The sequence below is a fragment of the Xenopus tropicalis genome, chromosome 8 (assembly GCF_000004195.4).
Source record: "Xenopus tropicalis strain Nigerian chromosome 8, UCB_Xtro_10.0, whole genome shotgun sequence".
Taxonomy (NCBI): Eukaryota; Metazoa; Chordata; class Amphibia; order Anura; family Pipidae; genus Xenopus; species Xenopus tropicalis.
Window position 1 is genome coordinate 6,459,027 of NC_030684.2, and position 22,115 is coordinate 6,481,141.

The 22,115-nt window shown below is 46.1% G+C and overlaps 1 protein-coding gene across 2 annotated transcripts in view; it reads right to left on the reverse strand.

Moving 5' to 3' along the window:
* snapc4 (small nuclear RNA activating complex polypeptide 4) overlaps positions 1–22,115 on the reverse strand; it is a 40,975-nt gene that overhangs the window by 7,067 nt on the left and 11,793 nt on the right. For both annotated transcript variants that reach the window (XM_031891392.1, XM_031891393.1), the window contains exons 3-22: positions 21,618–21,661; positions 20,712–20,843; positions 19,987–20,109; positions 19,771–19,849; positions 19,570–19,651; positions 15,252–15,356; positions 14,102–14,174; positions 13,634–13,798; positions 11,573–11,720; positions 11,381–11,487; positions 11,116–11,210; positions 10,709–10,803; positions 9,282–9,370; positions 8,765–9,175; positions 8,346–8,438; positions 7,508–7,685; positions 6,472–6,542; positions 4,963–5,079; positions 4,751–4,778; positions 1,922–3,399 (exon numbers count right to left, since the gene is read on the reverse strand). In XM_031891392.1, the coding sequence (XP_031747252.1) occupies positions 1,922–3,399; positions 4,751–4,778; positions 4,963–5,079; positions 6,472–6,542; positions 7,508–7,685; positions 8,346–8,438; positions 8,765–9,175; positions 9,282–9,370; positions 10,709–10,803; positions 11,116–11,210; positions 11,381–11,487; positions 11,573–11,720; positions 13,634–13,798; positions 14,102–14,174; positions 15,252–15,356; positions 19,570–19,651; positions 19,771–19,849; positions 19,987–20,109; positions 20,712–20,843; positions 21,618–21,661 (3,713 nt within the window). The remainder of the gene's footprint in view (positions 1–1,921; positions 3,400–4,750; positions 4,779–4,962; positions 5,080–6,471; positions 6,543–7,507; positions 7,686–8,345; positions 8,439–8,764; positions 9,176–9,281; positions 9,371–10,708; positions 10,804–11,115; positions 11,211–11,380; positions 11,488–11,572; positions 11,721–13,633; positions 13,799–14,101; positions 14,175–15,251; positions 15,357–19,569; positions 19,652–19,770; positions 19,850–19,986; positions 20,110–20,711; positions 20,844–21,617; positions 21,662–22,115) is intronic.

The window sequence follows — 22,115 nt, forward strand, 5'->3', positions numbered from 1 at the left end:
TAATGCTATGTGGGAGATAAGATGCTTCAAATTGGAAGCTTTGAGGGGATTTTTGGAAATGTCATCAAAATTGCTAACTTTAGAAAAGCTGTGCGGCTTGGTACTTTGGAGTAGAAAGACATGGGTACCCATTTTAGATTCGGGGGAATGTGTACTTTCCAAAAATATATGACTTTCTGGGGTGAGCGTACTTTTTTGTAGCTTCATCTCACATATAATGATGTAAATGTGTTGATTTTGCAGAAGCTGAAATGACAGAAATGACAGTATATATGGGGGTATGTTCACATTGGGGCCCCTACATGCCACATACTTAGGTAAACCTATACATATTGGGCATCAAACTGTTCAGTGGACCCCAGGCATTCATATTTAGGGTGTTTTATTTGGTTACTTTATGACCTGTAGGAGATAAGATACTATAGACTAGAAGCTTTGAAGCGATTTTTAAAAAAAATCACAAATTTTGATAAAAACCAATAACTTTAGGAAAGCATTGCGACTTGATAGTTTGGAGTAGACAGACAGTTGTGCCTATTCTGTATTCCCCAGAATCTGTTCTTTCCAAAAATGTACAATTTTCTGGGATAAACCTTCTGTTAGTGGAATTTTGGCCTTGAAATCCAAAGTATGCAGTTTTTTTGGAGCAGTGCTTTGGGAATTTGGTAGTGTACTGCTGGGAGTTTTTGACCTATACAAGTGAGAAATCTCCATAAAACTATATATATTTGGTATTGGCACGTTCAGGAGACATGGGACTTTCCAAATCAGTTGTATATTCGTGCATAAAATAATTTTTGTTTCTAGTATGTGTGATTATATTATGGAAAATTTGATTTTTTTTGCATTTTTAGACATTTAGAAGCCTATATCTTGTTACAGAATTGGAATTACACAAAAATTCTACCATATTTTGAAAGCTTAGGTTGTTCTGAAAAAAACGATATATTGTTTTCCTTGGTAAACTAAAAGTCCCCCCGAGGAAAGGCCCCTAAAGTGAAACAGTGCAAAATGTTCAAAAACTGTCTGGCAATACAAGTTCCGCTTTGACCAAAATGGCTGGCAGTAAAAGGGTTAAAAACCATAATTTGTTAAAGAGCCCCACACAACACAGAAACCCCTAATATCCCTATCCCTGTTGCTTCACAAAGTAGGAATAAATACCATTTTTATATGCTGAAATCCAGCTGCAAAACTGCTCTTCTCTTTCTGCCTCATTTGAAATCCTGGCAGGGGAGGAGGGACTAAAACACTGATGTTACAAATTGTAACAGCTTCTCCACAGTTGAAGGTGGCCAATACATGGTATCGCCTAAGGGTGGGCAATATCGGGCTAATTCGGTCAGTTCGTGGACCACATCAACGAGCCAACGCGGTCCCCGATCCAACAAAAAATCAAACCTGCCCGATTAAGATCTGGCCAATTTCAGGACAGATGTCGGTCGGGTAGGCCCGTCGTTAGTGCCCATACACGGGCAGATAAGCTGCCGAATTGGTTTAAAGGTCCGATATCGGCAACTAGAATCGCCCCGTGTATGGCTGCCTGTACAGACAGCATGCAGGAACTACATAACCCACAATGCATTGCACTGGGATGTTCCTTCCCTTATTAACATCACGTGTGCAGCAGGGAATTGTGGGATTGGGAGGAGGCACGCTGAAGGGAGGCTGAGGGGAGGCGACTACTGTTAAATATTATTTGAGTCTCAAAGTAGTCAACCAGATCAGCAGGGGAACAGGGGGCGGGGCTTTGGGAAGCCATTCCCCCTGATGTATATTGCAAAGTTGCTTAATATTATGTCTTCAAAAAGCTCAAGTTGAAGGTGAAGTTTCCCTTTAGAAAGCCATGCAAAGAGCAGCAACTGGGCAAGCAAATAAGCCCCAATGGCCCGTTGCTGCTGGTCTATGTGGCAGCACTTACCGGTTCTGTGCCAGCCGGGGGTTCCGGATAGCTGGCGGTGGAATGTGGTTCGTTACAGGCGCTGTGTTCTTCATCCGCCGAGTCGTCCGTTTCTTCGTCGCTGTCCTCGCTCTTTATGGTAATATTGGCGACTGCCTTCTTGGCCTGGCCGGGGTGTAAGCTAGCCAGCAAGCCCGGCACGGTGAAGGCGGAGAGAAAGCGCTGTTTGAGCATTAGGTACCCCGGGTTATCCTTTAACTTCCTGTCCACCAGGCCCCGCAGGATCTCGGTCTTTTCGGCAGGCGTTGGCTCGCTTTCGCCCCCCACGGACGGAACCAGTTTGAACGCGCTTTCTTCCAAGTCGCTTCTCTGCAGCAGAAGGTTGGAGAGGGTTTTGAGCGTGCAAGCCGACGGGGGCAAATAAGGCATGTCTTTCGGTAGCCTCGGCACTTTGACACCCTCTGCCCCCCGGAACCATTCCTTGGCTTCCCCCTCTTCTTCCAGAGACACGAGGCTCCAGTCCATGACTTTCTTATCCGCGGTCGGTACCGGACTTGGTGCGGCGACATTCGGCGACGATGGCCTGGTTTGCTTTCCAGCTGGGGGAACCGTCGCCGCACCTTGACTCGACGGCAGGAGTTTCGCTATTCTTACCACGGGATACTTTTTTGGCGTTAGGATCGACTGTGTTTTCGACTGGCCCGGTTTCACCTGATGATGGTTGCTATGTGGGTTCTGAGCAAGCGTAGAAATGGCCTCACTCTGGTTTGACTCTGGATTTGTTCCCTCACCGTCGTTGGTAGTTGACTCGGAGGATGTGGTTACCGCTGTATTTTGGACGCTACCAGAACTTGCTCCTAAATTACCGCCGCCGTTTGTGTTCAGCGATGCCGGAACCTGTGCGGGGAAACCGAGGGCCTGAAGCGGCACCGAGACCACTCCGTGGGGAGTCACCACCAAAGTGAAGGGCACAGGTCCACTGTTATTTACGCCGGGACTCAACACCGTCGGCAGCACTGTAATGGAAGGCTGCAGCGGGGGCTGCCCGGGAGTCGCTGGAGTAGTGGCTTCATTACCAGTAATTTGCTTTACACCTATAGGAGTACCGGGCAACGCGTTTCCTGCAACGGGTTCACTTGCAGATTTAAGGGGACTGGTTGGCACTGGGTTGACAGAAGCATTGCCTTTCGGGGGTATCTGCCCGGCCTGTATCGGAATAAAAGGCATAAGCGGCCAGACGCCTTTCTCCGGTGTTGGAGGAGCCAACGGCAGCACCACGGCTTGCTGGTTTCCCAATGCGCTGGGCTGCGGGTTGATCACAATGGATCGCGGGACCAGAAGGTTGGGAGACAGGACAACTGCGTTTTGCGCGGCGGTATTCTTGGCGTTAGATTCCCGCATTCTCTTCTCACGTAGAAGCTCCATCACCGTCTTGGGTTTGGGTGGCGGTGGCCGAGGTCTCTCTATTATTGGCCTCCTCGGAGTCTTGGAAGGTTGAACTGCAATTACAGATGTATATGAAAAACAGCTTGGGGTGCAAAGATGGATCTTAAGATTCTCTTAAGTTTGCTCATAGCCTGTACAGAGAGATACCATAAAACTATGGCACATAGGGATTCCCCTGTACTAAGCACAATTCAGCAGGAACAGCCCCCTAAGTTTGCCCATAGCCTATACAGAGAGATACCATAAAACTATGGCACATAGGGATTCCCCTGTACTAAGCATAATTCAGCAGGAACAGCCCCCTAAGTTTGCTCATAGCCTGTACAGAGAGATACCATAAAACTATGGCACATAGGGATTCCCCTGTACTAAGCACAATTCAGCAGGAACAGCCCCCTAAGTTTGCTCATAGCCAGTACAGAGAGATACCATAAAACTATGGCACATAGGGATTCCCCTGTACTAAGCACAATTCAGCAGGAACAGTCCCCTAAGTTTGCTCATAGCCTGTACAGAGAGATACCATAAAACTATGGCACATAGGGATTCCCCTGTACTAAGCACAATTCAGCAGGAACAGCCCCCTAAGTTTGCTCATAGCCTGTACAGAGAGATACCATAAAACTATGGCACATAGGGATTCCCCTGTACTAAGCACAATTCAGCAGGAACAGCCCCCTAAGTTTGCTCATAGCCTGTACAGAGAGATACCATAAAACTATGGCACATAGGGATTCCCCTGTACTAAGCACAATTCAGCAGGAACAGCCCCCTAAGTTTGCCCATAGCCTGTACAGAGAGATACCATAAAACTATGGCACATAGGGATTCCCCTGTACTAAGCACAATTCAGCAGGAACAGCCCCCTAAGTTTGCCCATAGCCTGTACAGAAAGATACCATAAAACTATGGCACATAGGGATTCCCCTGTACTAAGCACAATTCAGCAGGAACAGCCCCCTAAGTTTGCTCATAGCCTCTACAGAGAGATCCCATAAAGCTATGGCACATAGGGATTCCCCTGTACTAAGCACAATTCAGCAGGAACAGCCCCCTAAGTTTGCTCATAGCCTGTACAGAGAGATACCATAAAACTATGGCACATAGGGATTCCCCTGTACTAAGCACAATTCAGCAGGAACAGCCCCCTAAGTTTGCTCATAGCCTGTACAGAGAGATACCATAAAACTATGGCACATAGGGATTCCCCTGTACTAAGCACAATTCAGCAGGAACAGCCCCTTAAGTTTTTTGCTAATAACTTGTACAGTGAGATACCATAAAACCATGAAACCAAAACTAAAAACATTTTTCTCATTTCTAAGCATACAAGGGTTATCAGACTACTTAGAATTCAAATCATGTGCCGTATTTGGCAACTGTGAAACCGTTAGGAGAACTTACTTGGGACAAACTTGCTGGTGGAAATCGCCTGCAAACAGAACAGAACCAATTTAATGAAAAGCCGAAAGAGGAATCTGATACTGCAATCAAACTTCTCTTTTTTTTTTTTTAATATCACACATTAAAGGGAAAGGCGAAAAAAATAAAGAGAGAGACAAAAAATCACAGCAGAATGGCGGGTGTATGACACAGAAGGGACTATTGGCGCTCACCGGGGTTGGGGTAGGCGGGATCTTCTTAATGGCGTTCTGTTTTACGGTAGGAACAAGCTGCTTTGCTCTCCGATCACGAATTATTTTGAGGCAACCGTCGGCGTCTATCCGAAAGAACTGAGAGAGGAACAAAGTGTAGTGAGAAGAGGTGCCCCTGGCACTAACGGACACTCTATGGTTTTTGCCCTATGCTAAAAGCTGCCCCCTATGGTCAAACAATATATAAAGTATCACATATATATATCTTCATCATGTCCAGGGCTACATCAAGCAGCCAATCAAAAGGATCAGAAGGAGCACAGGGCTACAGCAAGCAGCCAATCAAAAGGATCAGAAGAAGCACAGGGTTACAGCAAGCAGCCAATCAAAAGGATCAGAAGAAGCACAGGGTTACAGCAAGCAGCCAATCAAAAGGATCAGAAGAAGCACAGGGTTACAGCAAGCAGCCAATCAAAAGTATCAGAAGGAGCACAGGGTTACAGCAAGCAGCCAATCAAAAGGACAAGAAGAAGCACAGGGTTACAACAAGTGGCCAATCAAAAGGATGAGAAGAAGCACAGGGCTACAACAAGTGGCCAATCAAAAGGATCAGAAGAAGCACAGGACTACAGAAAGCAGCCAATCAAAAGGATCAGAAGGAGCACAGGACTACAGCAAGCAGCCAATCAAAAGGATGAGAAGAAGCACAGGGTTACAGCAAGCAGCCAATCAAAAGGATCAGAAGGAGCACTGGACTACAGCAAGCAGCCAATCAAAAGGATGAGAAGAAGCACAGGGTTACAGCAAGCAGCCAATCAAAAGGATGAGAAGCAGCACAGGGTTACAGCAAGCAGCCAATCAAAAGAATGAGAAGCAGCACAGGGTTACAACAAGTGGCCAATCAAAAGGATGAGAAGAAGCACAGGACTACAGCAAGCAGCCAATCAAAAGGATCAGAAGGAGCACAGGACTACAGCAAGCAGCCAATCAAAAGGATGAGAAGAAGCACAGGGTTACAGCAAGCAGCCAATCAAAAGGATCAGAAGGAGCACTGGACTACAGCAAGCAGCCAATCAAAAGGATGAGAAGAAGCACAGGGTTACAGCAAGCAGCCAATCAAAAGGATGAGAAGCAGCACAGGGTTACAGCAAGCAGCCAATCAAAAGAATGAGAAGCAGCACAGGGTTACAGCAAGCAGCCAATCAAAAGGATCAGAAGAAGCACAGGGTTACAGCAAGCAGCCAATCAAAAGGATGAGAAGCAGCACAGGGTTACAGCAAGCAGCCAATAAAAAGAATGAGAAGCAGCACAGGGTTACAGCAAGTAGGCAATCAAAAGAATGAGATGCAGCACAGGGTTACAGAAAGCTGCCAATCAAAAGGATGAGAAGCACAGGGCTACAGCAAGCAGCCAATCAAAAGGATCAGAAGATAGAGAATCACTTTATTCCACTGGGCTTAGGAGGAAATAAAGTAGCCATGTTATATTTCCGGCACATAAATCTGTTCCGGTGCATAAGTAGAAACTCACTTGGATCAGGAAGGTGAAAATAGGGGTGCTGTTAAGAGTCAGAGACTGGAGCTTCTGTTTTACAATTTCCACTGAAAGAAAACAAATGAATGTACTTAGGGCCCCTGCTGTAAGCAACTCAGCCATGTTGTTTGGCAGCAGGATATTCTAAATCATTAACAAATGTTCCCTGAACCTACTACATTACTTTGTACTGTACATTTACCCACAATTCCAAATTCCCCTAAATTACTGGCTTAGAGACTATTTTGGTACAAAAACCCTGCTTTAGAAGTCTAGCCTAATGTAAAGATTAGCTAAGAAACCAGCGCCATCTAGTGGCAGCTACAGAAAATCATCCCTAAGTCATATGGTGATCCAAAAATAAAGCAATTACTTTGCCTCTTTAGCAATGTGCTTATATATAGTCATGCAACTCCTTCGTGAGTAACCAGAATAAGGTTTGGACCAAATGATAATTTGCTTTCAAAAATGTTAGCACCTTGTTATAGGCCTAAAGGCCAGTTAGGGGGAGATTTGGGATGAGTGCTTATTTGTGCCCTGGGTACCCCTGGAACTATAGCGGGGTGACTGTTACCCCAATGTTTCTATATATCTGTAACCTTGTTATGGGCTAAGGGGGCCCAGCCTGAAGGCCAGTTAGGGGGGGATTTGGGGTGAGTGCTTATTTGTGCCCTGGGTACCCCTGGAACTATAGCAGGGTGACTGTTACCCCAATGTTTCTATATATCTGTAACCTTGTTATGGGCTAAGGGGGCCCAGCCTGAAGGCCAGTTAGGGGGGGATTTGGGGTGAGTGCTTATTTGTGCCCTGGGTACCCCTGGAACTATAGCAGGGTGACTGTTACCCCAATGTTTCTATATATCTGTAACCTTGTTATGGGCTAAGGGGGCCCAGCCTGAAGGCCAGTTAGGGGGGGATTTGGGGTGAGTGCTTATTTGTGCCCTGGGTACCCCTGGAACTAAATGGGAAGTAGCAATGTTAGTTTCTGGGCAGGAGAAAAGTGTGGGGAAGGGTGCAAAATAACACGCTTTACCTTGTGTTCCTTTCCTAAATGTCCTCCCTTGGCTGGTAGTTATGGGAAGGAGCACATCTCCGACCCACGGTGTCACTGCCAGAAGCAGCTTTCTGTCTACAGAATTTCGGTAGAGATCCACCCTGCGCTCCCGTTTCAGCTGCTGATGAGAAAACGTTGCGATGTTGATTCTTGATAACTGTATAAAGACAAAGGGTTGTTGATTACTGATATATATTAACAACTGTCAGACTTATTGTACTTATAACAGAGACAGAAAGGCACAGTACAAATTAAAAGACACACAGATTGGCATTGACATGTGATTGGCTACTCAGACAGTCTCATACAGGCTAGTAAGTCTCCTCAGATATTCTTGATAGCATATAGACTGGACTAGCTGGATAGTTCAAGTGGTAGAACCAATGACCAAGGATAACAGTGACAGTCTAAAAGTGCCCATACACCTTCAGATCCGCTCGCTTGGCGATGTCACCAAGCGAGCGGATCTTCTCCCTATACCCCCTACCTACGGGTGGGCGATATCGGGAGAATCCAGGGTAATTCGATCGTTTGGCTCTGGGGCCAAACAATCGAATTATAACAACGGGTATAGGCAAAGTCGGCCCGTGGACTGCATCAACGAGCCAATGTGGTCCCCGATCCAACTAGATTTTTTAACCTGCCCGATCAAGATCTGGCCGATTTCAGGCCAGATATCGGTCGGGCAGGCCCGTCGGTAGTGCCCAACACGGGCTGATTAGCTTCCGAATCTGTCTAAGGGACCCATATCAGCAGCTACAATTGGCCCATGTATGGGGACCTTAAATCTCTAAATATCAGCCAGGGAAATGCTTACCAACTTATCTTGAAAACGATCGCTATTCTTCTGCAGAATCCTTCTCACGTCATCCTCCTCAACCAGCAGAAGTTGCCGCCCTTGTACTGCTGACTGAAACAGACAGGCATTTCAATTCAAGTATACAGTGGCCAAACAATCCCCCTCCCCAGTGCCAAAACCCCCAAAGTGATGCAAACCATTAAGTCCAAACCATTATGTAGCAATGTTGGTTTTTGGGCAGGAGAAAAGTGTGGGGCAGGGTGCAAAATAACACACTTTACCTTGTTCCTTTCCTAAATGTCCTCCCTTGGTTGGTAGTTATGGGAAGGAGCACATCCCTGACCCTCTTCCTACAGGGAAATGGTTTGATCCAAATCCCCTATTTTTATATGACCATGACCTAGGCAAAGCGGGAACGGCCTCCTAAGTCGGCTCACCTCTGTAAGGATTTCCTGCCGGTCGTCCAGCACCCTGTCTGTGGAATGGGGGTAGGCGATACCTTTGAGCAAGGTGTTGAACTGAAAAGAGCGCTCTTTGCTCGTTTTGCATTTTTTCAACTGCGCTTGTTTGGTGCAGGCAGCATATGCCGATGGGGTGATGAGCGTCTTCCCTGAAACAGGCGTTATCTGCCTCCGAGGGATCCACTTAGCTAAGGAGGGGGTGATCTTGACCTTTGGCTCTGGGAGGCGGCACACCTTCTTTTCATCTTCGGAGTTTATTAGCTCCAATTCGCCCTCGTCACTGCTGCTGCTGCTGCTGAGGGTGCTGGTGCTTTCCTCCGAGTCGTGGGTTCCCTTGGTCACTGTCTTCCTGATTTTTGGAATTTTGGCTTTCTTCTGCCTTTTGCTCTGCAAAGGAAGATGGAATGTAAACAAATGTATAACCAACAACAGGGCAAAGACATTACTAGGAGAATACATTAGGTGGGCATATAAAATAGCTGTTTTCACTTACCTTGAAGTATCCCATCAGTCCCTTCCATTTGCTTAGACATTGGGAACCAGTCCGATGTGTCAGCTCCTTGGCTACTTTTGCCCAGTGACCTTATAGAGAGAAGTGGGCATATGATAGGATTATCTAAGTGCTCTGCAAATGATTACTATTCCCTAGATAAGAAGAGCAGCCTCTAACCCAGGGGTCCCCAACCTTTCTTAAGGTCCCCATACACGGGCCGATTCTAGCTGCCGATATGGGTCCCTTAGACCGATTCGGCAGCTAATCGCCCCGTGTATGGGCACTACCGACGGGTCTGCCCGACCGATATCTGGCCTGAAATTGGGCAGATATCGATCGGGCAGGTTAGAAAATCTAGTCGGATCGTTGATGTGGTCCCCGGACCGACTTTTGCTATGCTCATCGTTATAATTCGATTGTTTGGCCCCAGGGCCAAACAATCTAATTATCCTGGATTCTCCTGATATTGCCCACCCGTAGGTGGGGATATCGGCCCGTGTATGGGGACCTTTACTCGTGAGCCACAGTCAAATGTAAAGACTTGGGGAGCAACACAAGCACCATAAAAGTTCATGGAGGAGCCAAATAAGGGCTGAGATTGGCTATTAGGGGCCTCTATGCACACTATCAGCTTATAGGGGGCTTTATTTGGTAGTAAATCATTTTTATTCAAACAAAACTTGCCCCAAGTCAGGAATTCAAAAATAACTACCTGGTTTGGGGGCACTGAGAGCAACATCCAAGGGGTTGGTGAGCAACATGTTGCCCCCAAGCCACTGGTTGGGGATCACTGGTCTAACCCTTGCAGAGGAAACTGAGGACACATGGTGGTGCCAACCCAACTTTAATGCAAACTAAGCAGTCTGGCTCCTCTGTGAGATGGGCCTATCTGGCCAATATTAGCAAGGCTTGGCTAGAACAGCTCTTTTGGGCAGGGCTCTCTTCCCCTCCTGTATCGGTTACTTATTGCTTTATATGTTACTCCTTGTAGAGTGTAAGCTCTTTTGGGCAGGGCTCCCTTCCCCTCCTGTATCGGTTACTGATTGCTTTATATGTTACTCCTTGTAGAGTGTAAGCTCTTTTGGGCAGGGCTCCCTTCCCCTCCTGTATCAGTTACTGATTGCTTTATATGTTACTCCTTGTAAAGTGTAAGCTCTTTTGGGCAGGGCTCTCTTCCCCTCCTGTATCGGTTACTGATTGCTTTATATGTTACTCCTTGTAGAGTGTAAGCTCTTTTGGGCAGGGCTCTCTTCCCCTCCTGTATCGGTTACTGATTGCTTTATATGTTACTCTGTATGTCCAATGTATGAAACCCACTAATTGTACAGCGCTGCGGGATATGTTGGCGCTTTATAAATAAATGTTACTATTATAACAGGGTTGGATCTTATATATAGAACAAACTGTGCATTATATAGAAGGCTCACCAACTCCGTATTTTTCAGTAAGGTCCAGAAGCTTCTGCTTTTCTTCCGGGCTCCATTTTCCCTTCTTGACATCCTCGTCCAAGCCTTTTATGTATCTAAAACAAATGTATCATGGCTTCTGGTGACAGTATTTCATTTATGTAGCCCCCTAAACTGAACTGTAAAACCTACTTCACAAGGGAGCTATAAAGGGAAGATGGGGACAGTGGTTCCCATAGCATCATATTACACCATGCCTATTATAAAGCCCATTATTGAAATGTGTATGGCCAGCTAAAATATAACACTGGCTTGCATATGTGGCTAATATAGAGTAGGCACAAAGGCCAACCTAATCAGTCAGGATTCCTGGACCTGAGAGAGATCTAATTGGACTCTGATGGATACTTTTAGTCCATTACACTGACCTTTCCCTACACTGGACGTCGCTTCTCCCGGGAACCTCATACTGGATTTTGTACCAGTTCTTGGCGCCATGTTTCCCTATAGCTTTCAGCAGCAACTGTGAGGGTTAGGAAAAGACAACATCGTTAGACACGTGCAATTAACCTTGGCAAAAAAATGGTGGATGTTGTTATTATTGTTCTATTAAGTGAAAGCTATCATAGACAGATAAAACCAGCCATTCCTGGAATCACCTCCTCAACTGGGTTTTCTGCTTAGGCAAGTTACCTCATCTTCACTCTTTGTCCAATGCCCTTTCTTTATGGCGGGATCCAGACTCTTAGACCAGCGATAAAGGATCTGCATGGAGTCTCGGGCTTCCATGAAGTAGGAAACTGAGGAAACCAAACTAAAGTCAATGAAAGTCAGGGAAAGACGTGGACGTGAGGTATTGCAGCTATGTCGATGTTGGAAACCTACTTCGCTTGTATGGTATGTGGTTCCCAACTCGCATCCTCTGGACTAACTGGGTCAGCATCTCATCCTCTTCCTTGGAGAATTCCTTCCTCTTGAAATTCGTATTGCAGCTCTGGTATTTCTGAAGGCACTGGAAAGCGGTTCTGTTGGTCTGGAAATACAATAAAAAAGTCATTTAAAGGTAAATATCCTTAATTTAACTTTTAGTTTGTTATAGAATGGCCAATTTGAAACAACTTTTCAATTGGTCTTCATTAGTTATTTCTTATAGTTTTTTTTTTTTATTTGCCTTTTTCTTTAAACTCTTTGCAGCTTCCAAATGGGGGTCACTGACCCCGGCAGCCAAACCCTATTGCTCTGTGAGGCTCCAGTTTTATTGTTATTTCTTATACCTTCTTTTTCTATTCAGCCCCTCTCCTATTCATATATTCATATATCAGTCTCCCATTCAAACCGCTCCCTGGTTGCTTAGGTAATTTGGACCCTAGCAACCAGATAGCCGCTTAAACCTCCAAACCGTAGAGCTGAACAATTATTGAAATAATTAAAAGAACTGCAAATAAAAAATGAAGACCAATTGCAGTTACTAAACGTTAACTGAAAGGTGAACAACCCCTTTAAGCTTTTTGTTCAGCAGCTCTACAGTTTGGAATTTCAGAAGCTATCTGGTTACTGGGGGGGGGTCATGTTCACCTTAGCAACCAGGACGTGGTTTAAATGACATACTGAAATATTAGGGATGCACTGAACCCAGTTTTTTTGGGTTCGGCCGAACCCCCCCCCGATGGGTTCGGCCGAACACCAAACCGAATCCGAATCCTAATTAGGACCAGGAAGGGTTAAAAATTGCTGGGGTTTTTTTCCCCCATGACATTTAACCCATCCAAATGCTAATTAACATCTGCCAATGTATGCTAATTATGATTCGGATTGGCCAGGAACGTGGATTCGGCTGAAACCAAACCCTACCCAATAGGCCGAATACCGAACCGAATCCTGGATTCGGTGTGTCCCTATGAAATATAAAAGGAGATAACACTGACCCCCATTTGAAAGCCGGAAAGATGCACAAGAGAAAGCCAAATAATACAAAAACTATAAAAAATAATGAAGACCAATGGCATAGTTGCTAGAAATGGGACATTCTATAACCAGGGCCACTATCAGGGGAACACAGAGGGGACAGCTGTCCCGGGCCCGGACGATGGTTGCTTTATACAGTTGATACAGTTGTTTAGCTCGGGCCCCCTTTAAAAAACTCTGGGCCCTGTCACTGGTTCATTGGTGGCCAGCGGGAAATTTGATTGGTTGCGCCCCGTGTGTCCGTACGCACGGGGCGCAACCTTCTAAAATGTTCAGATGCAGCGGGGAACCAGCACATAACAAGAGGACGCAGATGAAGGAAGCCGCCGGTGGGGGAGCTGGAGGATGCCGGAGGAAGCTGCAGAGTAGTCGGAGGAAGTAGCTGGGGTGGAGGGGGGGAAGCCGCAGGAAGTCACTGGGGGTGGAGCTGGAGGATAGTGGGGGGAGCCGCAGGAGGACGCTGGGGGGGTGCTGTGCAGATGCAGCAGGTAACCGGAGGATTCTGGTGGGGGCTGGTGGATGCTGGGAAGGACTCTGGGGGGGAGCCGGAGGATGCTCGGGTGGGGTGGGAGCTGGAGGATGCTGGGAAGGACTCTGGGGGGGAACTGGAGGTTTCTGGTGGGAGTTGGAGGATGCTTGGGGGGGTGGGAGCTGGAGGATGCTGGGAAGGACTCTGGGGGGGAGCTGGAGGATCGGGGAGGAGGGGTAACTGGAGGATGCTGGGGGGCCCTGGCTACCAATGTTTTAGGGGGGCCCTGGCTACCAATGTATGTGTGTCCTTTGTACTGATGGGAGGGGCCATTTGGGGGGCAGGGCGTGGAAGGAGGAGGGCCCAGAAAATTTTGTTGTGAGGGGCCCCGTGATTTCTGATGGCGACCCTGTCTATAACTGAAAGGTAAAAAGAACTCCCATAACTTTCTATGGCCTTTAGAACTTATTTAGAAGGTGACAAAGAAAAAAATAACCAGCCCCCCAACTCACCCCGAGTTCCTGAGCAATTGCTTCCCAGTTGACATAATTATGGGTTTTGGCTATCTCCACCAGTTTCTTTATTTCCTCCCCGTCCCATTCTTTCTTAGAGATGCTTGGGTGCTCGTAATTCTGCCACATCTTCTTCAGCCTCTCCGCAGTGTGAAGGCCTCCGTACTGACGGAAGGAAAAGGTTTCCAGTTAGGGATATGGTAACAGTGCCTGTTATTTCTCATGTAATATGTTATATATATATTATATTTCATGTAATTAAAATGATCTATAGGTGGGTGGGGATACAAGGAACTTCTATGGAGATAATGTAATAATATACAGTATTTGGCTCTATGCATTGATGACGTTATACATTTCCCTGATATAGATCAGTTCCACCATAAAGTGGAAGAGGAGAAACTGCAACACACAGCCATTAGCATTGCTGCTGCCATATTTTCCACTTCCCGGGTTTCTCATACTTACAGTGAGATTGCAAATTTTATCCCAGTCATGGTCGTCTGTTCTCTTCCCGAGCAGGGACTCTTCCGGAAGCTGGCTAATACAGGATAGAGAGACAAGTTTATTCTCTTTACTGTAATATGAATATATATATATATATACACACCTTTGTAGAGATGTGACAGAACTGACAAAGATGGGGGGGTCACTAACAGCAGCATTGGAACTGATATTTCTGTAGTACTGTGACTTTAAATCCAAGGTTCGCCCTTAGTATAATACAGAATGCCCAATTCTAAGCAACTTTTCAATTGGTCTTCATTATTTATTTTTTAATAGTGTTTGAACTACTTGCCTAGCTCTTTGCAGCTTTCAAAAGGGGGTCACTGACCCCCTGTGAGGCTACAGTTTTATTGTTATTGTCAGGGTTGGACTGGGCCGCTGGGGCACCAGGAAAAAACCTGGTGGGCCCCAGACCCGATTCCTGTTGCCACTCCCCCAGCCGCCTGTATCCCTCCACTGATGCATTTCCCTTATGTGTGTTTAGGGGAGGACGTTGGGTGGGTGGTCAGAAGGGTGCGGTGGGGTCCCCTTGTGGGGAGGGGCATGGGACCCGGCGGTGGGCCCTGCACCACCCACTTACTTACTTCTTAGTATATATTGTTCTAGTCAAGTCCTCTCCTATTCATATATCTCTCTTTCATTCAAACTACACCCTGGTTGCTAAGGTCATTTGGATCCCAGCAACCAAATAGCTGCTGAAACTCCAAACAGGAGAGCTGCTTAACAAATAATTGAAATCATTAAAAACTACAAATAATAAAAAAAGAAGACCAATCACATATTGTCTCTCTACATCATACTTAAAGTTAACTCAAAGGTGAAAATGTTGCACCATGTTGGACCCAGCAATACACTCAACTCACTGATTATGGGTTAAGGGTCGGCCTTAAGTACTTCCAGGGACCCAGAGGGCCAACTTAAGTATGATTTGTACAAGATATAGGAAAAGTATATCTGCTGCATAGGATGCAGTAGGTTAAAATGCTCGCTAAATCTCTGGCATGGTTAATGTGTCGGATGATTTGTGCTTCTAGGCTTCAATAAGAAAAGGGTTATACTGTATATAAGAGAAAGAACTAGTAAGTGCTCCTGCAGTGGATCTGAATCTTACTTTATATCAGCTAGCTCTTGTTCAGTCTCCCGCATCTGCTTTTCCAGCATCTTCTTCTGAACGCTATTCTCTGTTTCATCAAATTTCTTCTGCAGATATTCCAGCCTAAAACACAGAGAATTCACATTATAGTCCCACATAGCCATCTGAAGTTTACTGAATTTATTCATATGGGTAGGAGGTGCCATAGTGTCTCCCTTAGACAGTACAGTATTGGGGTTTAGCTTATTGTGTGCCCAGAACATTCCTTCTCTGTATATTTGTATTTATACATATGGGTAGGAGGTGCCATAGTGTTTCCCTTAGACAGTACAGTATGGGGGTACAGCTTATTGTGTGCCCAGAACATTCCTTCTCTGTATATTTGTATTTATACATATGGGTAGGGGGTGCCATAGTGTTTCCCTTAGACAGTACAGTATGGGGGTACAGCTTATTGTGTGCCCAGAACATTCCTTCTCTGTATATTTGTATTTATACATATGGGTAGGGGTTGCCATAGTGTTTCCCTTAGACAGTACAGTATGGGGGTACAGCTTATTGTGTGCCCAGAACATTCCTTCTCTGTATATTTGTATTTATACATATGGGTAGGGGTTGCCATAGTGTTTCCCTTAGACAGTACAGTATGGGGTTACAGCTTATTGTGTGCCCAGAACATTCCTTCTCTGTATATTTGTATTTATACATATGGGTAGGGGGTGCCATAGTGTTTCCCTTAGACAGTACAGTATGGGGTTACAGCTTATTGTGTGCCCAGAACATTCCTTCTCTGTATATTTGTATTTATACATATGGGTAGGGGGTGCCATAGTGTTTCCCTTAGACAGTACAGTATGGGGGTACAGCTTATTGTGTGCCCAGAACATTCCTTCTCTGTATATTTGTATTTATACATATGGGAGGGAGGTGCCATAGTGTTTCCCTTAGACAGTACAGTATGGGGTACAGCTTATTGTGTGCCCAGAACATTCCTTCTCTGTATATTTGTATTTATACATATGGGAGGGAGGTGCCATAGTGTTTCCCTTAGACAGTACAGTATGGGGGTACAGTTTATTGTGTGCCCAGAACATTCCTTCTCTGTATATTTGTATTTATACATATGGGTAGGGGGTGCCATAGTGTTTCCCTTAGACAGTACAGTATGGGGGTACAGCTTATTGTGTGCCCAGAACATTCCTTCTCTGTATATTTGTATTTATACATATGGGTAGGGGGTGCCATAGTGTTTCCCTTAGACCAGTGCTGTCCAACTTCTGTGGTGCCGAGGGCCGGAATTTCTTTAGCATACATAGTGGAGGGCCGCTAATGGAAGCCAGTTTGACCACTCCCTTTTTTAAACCACACCTGCTTTAAACCACACCCATGTTATCACAAGAGCTTTTATGACTATGCCCACATAACCAAATGGTTGCTGCTCACTGTGGGGATATCACCCATCATTCATATGTGAAAAAAATATATTATGTCATATTAAGACATACCCTTACATCTATATGCACAGCAACCCCCAGCTCATACTTACACACCTTAGGGACCATTTAATGGCTATATCCAACTGCTAATAAATCCTCACAACAAACCCCTGCCAGGTTCACCTCCCACAGACAGCATAGTGCAGGCAGAGTATGGCACACACAGGCAGCATAGGGCATACTCTGCATGCCCTACCCTGTCTGTGTGTGCCATACTCTGCCTGCCCTATGCTACCTGTGTGTGCCATACTCTGCCTGCCCTATTCTACCTGTGTGTGCCATACTCTGCATGCCCTACCCTGTCTGTGTGTGCCATACTCTGCCTGCCCTATTCTAGCCATACTCTGCCTGCCCTATTCTACCTGTGTGTGTCATACTCTGCCTGCCCTATGCTGCCTGTGTGTGTCATACTCTGCCTGCTCTACTCCACCTGTGTGTGCAATACTCTCCCTGCCGTACCCCTCCTGCCCTATGTTGCTGTGTGTGCCATACTCTGCCTACCCTATGCTGTCTGTGTGTGCCATGCTCTTCCTGCCTGCATGTGCCATACACAGAAGCAGTATAGGGCAGGTAGTACACACAATTGTGTACACACAATACACACAATGCTGGCACTACTCCTACAGTCAGAGGTGTGAACAGGTAGACAATGTGGGTGATTAGAGCCTGAGCCTGAGGTGTGAACACTGCAGGGGGTGAACAATGCAGAAACTAAAAGGTGTGAACAACACAGGGGATTACATTTTTAAACAATACAGGGGGATTACAGCCTGAATCTGAGGTGAGAACCATGCAGGGGGCCAGTTAATCTGAATTCTGATTCCATTTAAAGTTTACACAATGGTAAGCCATCAAAGCAGCCAGACAGGTGGGGGGCCACACAGAGGGGGCCCGCGGGCTGCCAGTTGGACAGCACTGCCTTAGACAGTACAGTATGGGGGTACAGCTTATTGTGTGCCCAGAACATTCCTTCTCTGTATATTTGTATTTATACATATGGGTAGGGGGTGCCATAGTGTTTCCCTTAGACAGTACAGTATGGGGGTACAGCTTATTGTGTGCCCAGAGCATTCCCTCTCTGTATATTTGTATTTATACATATGGGTAGGGGGTGCCATAGTGTTTCCCTTAGACAGTACAGTATGGGGGTACAGCTTATTGTGTGCCCAGAACATTCCTTCTCTGTATATTTGTATTTATACATATGGGTAGGGGGTGCCATAGTGTTTCCCTTAGACAGTACAGTATGGGGGTACAGCTTATTGTGTGCCCAGAACATTCCCTCTCTGTATATTTGTATTTATACATATGGGTAGGAGGTGCCATAGTGTTTCCCTTAGACAGTACAGTATGGGGGTTTAGCTTATTGTGTGCCCAGAACATTCCTTCTCTGTATATTTGTATTTATACATATGGGTAGGGGGTGCCATAGTGTTTCCCTTAGACAGTACAGTATGGGGGTACAGCTTATTGTGTGCCCAGAACATTCCCTCTCTGTATATTTGTATTTATACATATGGGTAGGAGGTGCCATAGTGTTTCCCTTAGACAGTACAGTATGGGGGTACAGCTTATTGTGTGCCCAGAACATTCCTTCTCTGTATATTTGTATTTATACATATGGGTAGGAGGTGCCATAGTGTTTCCCTTAGACAGTACAGTATGGGGGTTTAGCTTATTGTGTGCCCAGAACATTCCTTCTCTGTATATTTGTATTTATACATATGGGTAGGGGGTGCCATAGTGTTTCCCTTAGACAGTACAGTATGGGGGTACAGCTTATTGTGTGCCCAGAACATTCCTTCTCTGTATATTTGTATTTATACATATGGGTAGGGGGTGCCATAGTGTTTCCCTTAGACAGTACAGTATGGGGGTTTAGCTTATTGTGTGCCCAGAACATTCCTTCTCTGTATATTTGTATTTATACATATGGGAGGGAGGTGCCATAGTGTTTCCCTTAGACAGTACAGTATGGGAGTACAGCTTATTGTGTGCCCAGAACATTCCTTCTCTGTATATTTGTATTTATACATATGGGAGGGAGGTGCCATAGTGTTTCCCTTAGACAGTACAGTATGGGGGTACAGCTTATTGTGTGCCCAGAGCATTCCCTCTCTGTATATTTGTATTTATACATATGGGTAGGAGGTGCCATAGTGTTTCCCTTAGACAGTACAGTATGAGGGTACAGCTTATTGTGTGCCCAGAACATTCCTTCTCTGTATATTTGTATTTATACATATGGGTAGGGGGTGCCATAGTGTTTCCCTTAGACAGTACAGTATGGGGGTTTAGCTTATTGTGTGCCCAGAACATTCCTTCTCTGTATATTTGTATTTATACATATGGGAGGGAGGTGCCATAGTGTTTCCCTTAGACAGTACAGTATGGGGGTACAGCTTATTGTGTGCCCAGAGCATTCCCTCTCTGTATATTTGTATTTATACATATGGGTAGGAGGTGCCATAGTGTTTCCCTTAGACAGTACAGTATGAGGGTACAGCTTATTGTGTGCCCAGAACATTCCTTCTCTGTATATTTGTATTTATACATATGGGTAGGGGGTGCCATAGTGTTTCCCTTAGACAGTACAGTATGGGGGTTTAGCTTATTGTGTGCCCAGAACATTCCTTCTCTGTATATTTGTATTTATACATATGGGAGGGAGGTGCCATAGTGTTTCCCTTAGACAGTACAGTATGGGGGTATCGATCGAATTATCCTGGATTCTCCTGATATCGCCCACCTGTAGGTGGGGATATCGGGAGAAGATCCGCTCGCTTGACAACATCGCCAAGCTAGCGGATCTGCCCGTGTATGGGGACCTTAAGACTTACTTCAGTATTTTGGGCTGCATCAGCCTCTGTAAGGTGTCGCTGATCACTGCTTGCTTCAGATCTGTCTGATGTGTGCTTGTCCCTGGATAAACAGAAAATATCAATAACTGAGGAATTCTGGGAAAAAACGGGCAACAATAAAAGCAGAATAATCAGCCTTTCTGCAGGTAACCCCGGGGACATTCATTCAGCGTTACTTACATTTTGGGGTGGCAAACACCTCATAGGACTTGATTCCTTGCACAGCGCGGTCTTGCATGTCGGGGTTGGAAGGAGGGCCCTGGGTAAACAATGTTTATACAGTGTATTTGCTTCACCACTCTATGTTTGAAGCAGTGTAGTTCTGCAACAACACTGCCACAACCACAGTCCCCTTACAAGAGAAAGTGAAGAGAGACTTAGGCAGTCAGAACTTACCATTCCCATGAATTTGTCCTTAAAGTAGGGCTTCATGAAGTGCCCAATGGAGAGGTTTAATGGCTGCACTTTGTCTCCGGGTTTCTGGTACTTGCGCCCAGCTATCTCCCACATAATCTCGTCCTGATGGAACAATACAGTTTAGCCATGCATGCAATACATAAGCCTTTCTCACATAGAATTAGGGTGAAGACACACTGAGCTACTAGTAGCAGCTACTTTTTCATGGCTACTAAACTCCAGAAAATCCCCTGCCATAGACAATAGTGAGAATTGCCTCTGCTAAAACACACGTAGAGACAGTTATCAGTAAATGATCAGCATTGTCTATTTTAGTAGCTGCTACTAGTAGCTCTGTGTGTCTTCACCCTTAAGGTGGCCATACACGGGCCGATTGAAGCTGCTGATTCGGCAGCTTATTGGCCCGTGTAGGGGCAGGAACGAGGGGCATGCCCGACCGATATCTGGCCTGAAATTGGGCAGATATCGATCGGGCAGGTTAAAAGATTTAGTCGGATCGGGGACTGCATCGGATCGTTGATGCGGTCCCCGAACCGACTGCCCCATTGCCGCCATTTTAATTCGATCGTTTGGCCCCAGGGCCAAATCGCCCACCCGTAGGTGGGGATATCGGGAGAAGATCCGCTCACTTGGCGACCTTGTCAAGTGAGCGGATCTTCACGTGTATGGCCACCCTTAGTGTTAAGGTCCCCTTCCCTCCTCACCTGCTGCTCCTTATTCTGGGCAATAAGAAGCTCCACCTCCTGAATCTTCTCTTCAATCACGGCCTGGTACACCAGGTTCATCTGTAGGCACATCTCGGCCGTGCCGCCTCCATCCTCCCAGTCCTCTTCCTCCTAAATTCAATAGGTCACTATTACTAGGAAATTAGGGCCACCAACTTTCTGTAAGCCCCCCTGCCCAGCCATACCTATGGTCACAATGGGGAGTCAGCTGGGGGTGGTACACACCTTCCATTGCCTTCCAATTGAGTCCGAAGACCCATGGGGCAATTAGACTACAATCACGGCGACTAATCTAGCCTCCATGGGGTAATATACAAGTCACTGCAGCTGACTGCGCGCTGATTTGTGGCGTGGCAATTAGTCGCTATGACTTGTTAAAAAGTTGAGGTGACTAATCGCCCCGTGTGTCTTCGCTCAGAGGTGTAACCGCCACCACAAGGCTACTGTATATGACATTTACCTCTTCCAGATTTCAGCACAGCCCTGCACAGTGCAATTCCCATAAGTTCCTAAATAAAGGGGAATGTTGGGGGGGGGGGGGGGGGGGATATACCTAATGTGGGGGGCAGAGATCTCAGCACAGCCCTGCACAGTGCATTTCCCATAAGTCCCTATATAAAGGGAAATGTTGGATGGGGGGGATACACCTATTGTGGGGGGCAGAGATTTCAGCACAGCCCTGCAGAGTGCATTTAGCATTAGTCCCTATACCAAAGGGGAATTTTGGGGGGGATACACTTAATGTGGGTGTAGGGGGGGGTGGGGAAGAGATCTCAGCACAGCCCTGCACAGTGCATTTCCCATAAGTTCCGAAATAAAGGGGAATATTTGGGGGATACACCTAATGTGGGGGGCAGAGATTTCAGCACAGAACGGAAAATTTACCTCTTCCGGATCTTCATTAAAGTTGTCGTCTGTATCAGGATCATCTGAGGGGGGGGGGGGGGGGGGGGGGGGGGGGGAAAACAAAAAAACAAAATACACAGTTAAACAATAGATTGGCCACTCCTGTTTATTAATGGTGCATTATGGTACGAGACCTATTACCCACAATTCCTGGGATCCCTTATGGATAAGGGGTTTTGCTGTAATCTGTTGTACAATGCCTAATAGTGATGTGGGGGCCGGCCCAATACCCACGGGCGGGTTAGGGTGCAGGTAGAGTTTGTCTCGATGCCCAATACCTACCTTTCGTATAATAGGTTTCTGGATAAGAGATCCCATATTCATACAGTGAATACCCTATTATCCTACAGGACAGCATTGGTTGGCAGCACAGGCAACAGGTGGTTTGCATTGCTGCCTTTCAGCTTGAGTTCAGCCAGTGGCTTGGGGGTGTGGCTTTCCTCCTACACCCCCAAACACATACAGGCAGGATCGCTC